Source organism: Moschus berezovskii, chromosome 24 (assembly GCF_049115385.1).
Source record: "Moschus berezovskii isolate FMDL1 chromosome 24, NW_MosBer_1.0, whole genome shotgun sequence".
Lineage (NCBI taxonomy): Eukaryota > Metazoa > Chordata > Mammalia > Artiodactyla > Moschidae > Moschus > Moschus berezovskii.
Genome location: NC_142483.1, coordinates 4,930,865 through 4,938,003, shown reverse-complemented (window position 1 = coordinate 4,938,003; position 7,139 = coordinate 4,930,865). Strand labels below are relative to the sequence as shown.

General features: G+C 49.2%; 1 protein-coding gene across 2 annotated transcripts in view; it reads right to left on the bottom strand.

Moving 5' to 3' along the window:
- Nucleotides 1-6,943: 6,943 nt before the first annotated feature.
- The window catches only part of TAMM41 (TAM41 mitochondrial translocator assembly and maintenance homolog), a 54,070-nt gene continuing 53,874 nt past the window's right edge, over nucleotides 6,944-7,139 (bottom strand). The window contains exon 6 of one of the 2 annotated variants that reach the window (XM_088831997.1): nucleotides 6,944-7,099. In XM_088831997.1, the coding sequence (XP_088688123.1) occupies nucleotides 7,023-7,099 (77 nt within the window). In that variant the 3' untranslated portion in view covers nucleotides 6,944-7,022. The remainder of the gene's footprint in view (nucleotides 7,100-7,139) is intronic. The other variant, XM_055413571.2, reaches the window with a different exon arrangement.

The window sequence follows — 7,139 nt, the reverse complement described above, 5'->3', positions numbered from 1 at the left end:
TCAGCTACTTATAAGGCCTCCTCAGACAACCATTTTGCCTTTTTGCATTTCTTTTTCTTGGGGATGGTCTTCATCACTACCTTCTGTACAATGTCATGAACCTCCGACCATAGTTCTTCAGGCACTCTATCAAATCTAATTCCTTGAATCTATTTGTCACTTGTACTGTATAATCAAAGGGATTTGATTCAGATCATTCCTAAAAAGTCTAGTGGTTTGCCCTACTTTCTTCAATTTAAGTCTGAATTTTGCATTACGGAGTTCATGATCTGAGCCAGTAAGCTGTATTATTGTGCTGTAGTAAGCATTTATTAAATATTTAAGTACTAAATCAATGGTCCTTTCTCATCTTGTATTATGATATAAGGAAGAACTCTGTCCTTCCTACTTGCTAACCTTATGGAGGGCAGGGTCCTATCTCCCCCGCAAAGGCACCTCGCTAAGCAACATGGAATTCATACCAGCTGAGTTTCATTCTCCTGAGAGCCTTTAGACTTTTCCTGCTTGTTCACATACTACAGCCCCTGATGTACTTCCACACAACCCATGGGAACCTGGACTCTCAGGGACTTTCTTTTACCTATAACCCGTTGTCATAGTAGGTCAGTCAAATAAGGGATTAAGGATAATGAAAGTCAAGTTAAGAGTTAGAAGTTTTATTTCGGTGGGGTGTCCTGTAATTTTTGCAAAGAATATGAGCCTAGAGATTTTCTTCATCATGTAAAAGCTACTGAAACCCTAGACACTGTTACAATGAACCTACCTCCTACCTGCTGGATGGGCAGGATAACAGGCTGGAGAAGTATTAATAAAAGGAGGATTAAGCAGGATGTAAAAGCTGCAGGCTTTATAAACTGGGAGATTGGGATTGACATATGCACACTACTATGTATAAAAGAGATAATAAAGACGTACTGTATAGCAGAGGGAACTCTACTCAAGACTGCAATAGCCTTTATGGGCAAAGAATCGAAAAAAGGAGTAGATATGTGTATAACTGATTCATTTTGCTGTCCACCTGAAACTAACACAACACTGAAAATTGTGTTTACACCATTATAACTATACTTCAGTAAAAATTTAAAAACAAAAAAAAAGCTGAAGGCTTTAGTCTAGGCTGTCAACAAATACACGTGTCCCTGGAAGCCACAACCTGTCTGTGATCTCATCCCAGCTGGACAGTGAAGGAGGGTAAACGGTGTCTGGGTTTCCCAGGGAGTCTGAAGTTTCCTGAATCGTCTCTGCAGGAGGAGCTCATTCTGGGAAGGAATGTTTTTATCATTTCACTTGATGTCACAAGAAACAGAAATCGTGCAGGAGAAACCACACCGGCGGACTTTAGGCCCATGACTAGTCATGGCTGAAAATGACCACAGGAGGGCTCATCTGGATGAACGTGGAATTATCCACCTCTTACAGGCAAGGATCAGAATAGGGTGTGATACTGGACAGCAGGTGGACTGTTGAGTTGTATAGAGCAGAACTGAAACCCCAACCTTGCCATGTACTAGTTGTCGGGTAGGGGACCTGCTATGGAGCCTCTTTAATCCTGAGTTTCCTCGGTTATAAAAAAAAAAAAAAAAACCCAGGGGTCATATTGATGCTGCAGAAGCAAGGTGAGGATTGAAAGGAGTGGTTTATGGATGACCTCTGGCGTTCACAGGCCTTCAGTAAATGCTGGGTCACGTCCCCTGTTCTGTTCCATCCTCCACTAGTTAAAGGACCTGCACAGATGCTCGCCAGTGTCTGTGACACTCAATGTGCTTGCTCCTCAGCACAGGTTGGTGGTGGGCATTTCTGTGGGTTAGATGAGCTTGGGGGCTTTTTGATCAGGACCAGAGTGCCTGGGTGGAGGAGCATCTTCCCTTAGTCGGAATACAGTATGTCTGATCAAATTCACACTCCTGCTTCTCACTGTTCACTGGTGATGTTTGGAGGTTAAGGGGACTGGAGGGGTCAGGGCCGGGGGAGACACAGGGCCATGCAGACTCCCAAATGAGTAGGAACCCATGATTCAGCTGGAGCCGCAATTCAGGACATTGGCCATGTAGATGTCTTAGAACGACAAGACTACCTCTGACTTCCAGCAAGTTCTGCTCATGTGACAGATTACAAAAGGCCTGTCTCAGCGCCTGGCTCTTCTGACGCTCACCTGGGGATCATGTGGACACCTGCTCCTGGGCAATACACTGCCCTCCAGCAATGCACTGTCTTGCATTCGTTTTCTTGCCATTTTTCTTTGGTCCCATCTCCTGAAGACTGCTCACCCTGGAGCCACGTAAGGGAACTCAGCCAACACCTCCCTCAGGTAGGCCCAACATCTCCCGGTTGGTCTGGGGCAGAGCTAACCTGCGATCTGCTCATTGAGTCTTTAGTCACCGACACCAAAGCTTTTTCCGAGGTCACCCAGCTGATACAGAGAGATGTTATGACTGGAAGCCATGACTCAACCACAGGGAATCAGGCTTTGCCTTAGACCGTTGTGAATTCTCAAACACTGGTCTAAGGAATTCTGGCCAGGAACCAGGGAGATTTCTTTACTGAGGCTTTGTTTAGTCGCCTGGTCATTTTCACAGGGCAGTGAGTCAAAGATTCTCCAAGTATCCGTCAAATGTAAGCAACATCAACAATAACAGTTACCACTAGCTGTGTGCGTTCCATGTCCCGAGCTGTGGATGAGCACAGGGGTTACAGACACTGAGACTTGTTTCAGAACACGCAGACCATGTGGGGGTGGGGGTGGGGCGTGCGTCTTGGCTCTACCGCTAAACTAGCTGTGTGGCTTTGGGCAAATTACTTAACCTCTCTGAGCCTCAGTTTCCTTATTTGTACAATAACAGTACCTACCTTATATGGCTACTGTGAGGGTAAGATGAGTTAATACATGACACATTCCTTAGCACAGGAAGCACTATCAAATTCTCACCACTCGACACGTAAAGCCTGAAACCGTATTCAATCGTGAGAGTTAATATCAGACTAGAGCCACCCAGTGAAGACAGGCCCACTAAGGATGCGGGTCCCGCAGGAATGAAGATCTGGGTCACCCCAGCAGGCAAGGAGCTCTGACCAGCTAAAGCACCAGCTCAGGACAGCAGAAACGCGGCACGAGTGATGGGAAATGCTGGATGTGTCTACTGGTTCAGAAAAACGAGGTAGGTGTCCTTCTTTCCTTGCTTGGTAACATCTATGTACACACACTAGCAGACACACAGACTCACACACCCACTCACTCAGTCACCGACAGGCACGTATGTATTTTTCACCCCTTTCACTCTCCTCTATGATTTTATGTAAGAAGTGGTAGGAAACTTCACAGGTTAGTTTCTAGGTTACACGGTAGTCAGGTGAGACTGGGATCACAAGAGGAATTATCATCACCCGGAGATGGCGTGCTGGCACTCCATGGGGTCACACAGAGTCGGACACGACTTAGAAAATGAACAACAAAACAAGAGATGGATGTAAAGCTCTTTTCTGCCAGAAAGCAAGCACATTTTCTTCTATACCTGCTGCTGCGGGGAGCCAGAGGTGCTGCTGCTGGAAGGTCGTGTATGGGTTAAAGGGTACACGTGGATGCCCTGTCACCACAGCGGACCTGGCAGATATTATCTTGTGGGCCTCAGCCACAAGATGAATGTGGCTTTACACTCCACTCTGGACTGTAAACTACCTTTCACAGGCTTTCTGACCCGGTGACTTTCCATCAGGTTTTGCCAGTTGGGGACAGTGGCGGGAGGTCAGAGGGTGAGGAAGGGTCTGGCTTTGCCTCCAACAGCAGTGGCTGTGATGTCTGGTCCCCCGTGGCATCTGGGCCGTGGTGGCACCATTTTGGCAGCTCCCCCAGTGGCAGGGGCATTGGGCCAATTATCTAATGCTCCAACCCCCTCCCAACATAGTAACCTTTAACAACAATCATCGTTTTGTGATTTCCCCCCCTGAGTTCTGGGGGTTGACTGGGGTCCCACGCCTGGCTGAGGTCACTCACTCACTCATCTGGCGGTTGCTGCTGTCCGCTGGGGCGGCTACACGTCCTCTACGTGGGGCGGCCTGGGCTTCCTCACAACCTGGTGGCTGGCCCCTAGGAGCCAGTGTCCTGAGAACTGGGGGACGGTGTGGCACAATTCAGGACCTCATCATGTAAGTGAGGCTGTCTTGTCCGCTGCATCCTGTTAGACATGCAGATACGCCACTGAGGCCAGTCCATATTCAAGGAGGGGGAATTAAGGGTCCACCGTGATTGGGAAGATGACCACAGAATTTGCAAACATACTCCAGAACCACCACTGGCAGCATCTCTGGTCACATGAGACAGGTCAGCTTGGAGAGTCTATTCCAAGAGCCATGCAAGGTGCTGTGCGTGCTCCCTCATTAACATTCAACACCAGCCCTGCCAGAGAGGTGTGAGTGAGCACACCGCCCTCGCAGCACACAAACTGAAGCTCAGAAAGGCTAAAATGACTTGTCCAAAAACACGGGTTGGAGGAAGTCTGACTCTCAGGTACATTTATTTTTGGGGTCTTCTGGTGTATGAGAAGAGCTACTTCCTGCCAAAGAATTCCTTTTTCCTCAGAGGAAGTCTCAAGCTTTCATCCTAAGATACCTGTTTGAGGAATCCCAACTTAGATACTTCAAAATGCATGGAGGAAAAGGAAGATAAGATCACATCTTGGGGAAGTGGGACACTAAGACTCAAGTATTGATCAATTACAAAAGCTGCGGGGTGTAGGAGAAAAGGCACCAGACCAGTCTGCAGGCCTGGGTTGCTCTCAGTCACGATGCTCCTGTGAGTTCTGTCGGCCGTCACTGCCTCTCCTGGGGCGTCAGGTATCCCCACTGGAAAGTGACCCTGACATTAACTACTGAGTATCTACCACGCAAACTAGTTCAGGACATTTTGTTGCTGCTATTTAGTCACTAAGTCATATCCAACTCTTTTGCGACTCCATGGACGGTAGCCCACCAGGCTCCTCCGTCTATGGGACTTCCCAGGCAAGAATACTGGGCTGGGTAGCCATTTCCTTCTCCAGGGGGCCTCCCCGACCCAGGGGTTGAACCTGTTTCTCTGCATTGGCAGAAGGATTCTTTTAAAGCTGAGCCACCAGGGAAGCGCAGTCTAATAAAAAGCTCTATTAGATACAGTGGGCACAAGTTACAGTCAAAATAAAGCCAGCTTGCAGGTCTTGAACAGGCTTGTTATGGATGGAATGCTTGTGTCCCCGTAACATTCTCTGGGTCCTCCATGTGATGATGTTTCAGAGGTGGGGCCTTTGGGAGGTAATATGATCACAAGGGTGGAGCTCTCACAAATGGGATTAGCATCTTTATAAGAAGAGGCGTTGAGAGCTTTGCTGCCGGCTCCAGCGTGAGAGGAGACGCTGGGCACACAGCCCTCCGTCACCAGGAAGCTCACACTAGAAACCCGCCACACCAGCACCCTGGTCTCAGACTTCCTGGCTCCAGAACTGTGAGCAATCAACTCCTGCTGTTTATAAGCCAACTGCGGTATCTGACCAAGGCTGATGAGAAATATTTTATCCGATAAACGATGGGAAATCACGTTAGCTGCTTGAAGAACCTGACCCACAGAAACAGGTGTGCAGAAGAAAATCGTAACAGAAACAGTAACACGCAACGACAGAGTGACACTGACTGAATGCTCCCAGGCAGTGGCCTAGTGCATAGACTATAAGCTCCACAGGACAGGCAGCCTGCCGGGTCTTCACCACGGTGACCTTGTTCCCTTTTCAGACACGGCCAAACTGTTCAGAGACGCTAAATAACTTGCCCAAAGTCACACAGCTAGTCAGCAATGGCATGCAGATTCAACCCAGCTTGCTTGTATCCCAAGCCTGAGAGCTCTTTGGGGTCGGAAGCAGCAGAACCCAAAGGTAAAAAAAAAAAAAAATAAGCAGAAAGCTATTGTTCTGATTCTCAAAAGAAACTAAGTGTCTGCGACAGGGCACTGGACGATGGAAACAGCGTGCGGTGGGGACAGTCTGAGAAGAGAAAGACAAAACCAGAGTCTGGACTGAGAGATGATGAGGGGACAGACCCTGCCTCCCAGCACCCTCCGCTTTCCCAGCTCCCACCGGGCCGCGTGCTCACGCGGGAGGGGAGATGGACTCTTCAGTGCGCAGGAGCTCAGGCTCCCGCTTTGGCCTGGCTCCCCCTCGTTACAGGCACAGGGACCGGAAGGTCACCGTTCAGGCCCAGGAGCCCAGACAGAGGCTTGCTGGGGTTCCCCTGCTTTTGTAAGAGGGCTTCTGAAGGGAACCCCCCGCACCGTGTCCCCAAACATGGATGGGGGCACACCCAGCCTTTGAAGGTTGTTAGTGGTCTGAGTAAAGAGGCTCGGGAGTTAGCCTTCGTGTGATGTCAACACGGCAAAGGGCAGGGAGAGGCCGGAAACTGGTCTGTTGACGTGCTGATTCAAACCAACACTGACGCCCACCAGCCTCTGACTTCCCAGTCCTCTGACCTAACGAGCCCCGTGTTGTTTCCTCTTCCCCAGCACTCCCGTTACACGGGGAAAAGCTCTGCACCGGTCTGCTGCAGGCTCCTCACTCGAGTCACCTCCACGCACCCTCGTGGAGAATCAGGAGAAATGGAAGACACCTGGATCCAGGAAGATGCTGATGGGGACTCTCACCGGAGAAAACGAGTGGGCGAGCTGGAGCCGAGGCAGACCCCCCTCCCTGATGGGGGCTGCTGGTCCGCAGCGCACACACCACCTCTCAGGCCTCCGAGCCTCGTGGACCGAACAGACCGCGGCTGAAGCTCTCAGGACAGCAGGGCCCAGAGGTGCTGCGTGTACAGGGGCTCTTCGTAAGCCGAGTCCTCAAACGTATTGGGTCCCCCTGGATAAACACGCAGCACATACATTTCCAAAATCTAGGAAATTGCATCCTGCAAACCAAAACATCTTCAAATTCAAGCAATAGGTCAAAGTAATAGACACTGTTCTGTCAAAAAGGACCATTTTATTTAGCTAAACATAAAATAGATAAAAGCAAGCAAAGTCAGGACGTTTTTCTCAGCCATCCTTTCCACATTTTATGCAGTTTGAGTGAACTATAAACCACTGATTTCTTCAGACCTAAAAGAGAAAAGAAGAGAGAGTGAGAACACCGAGGCTC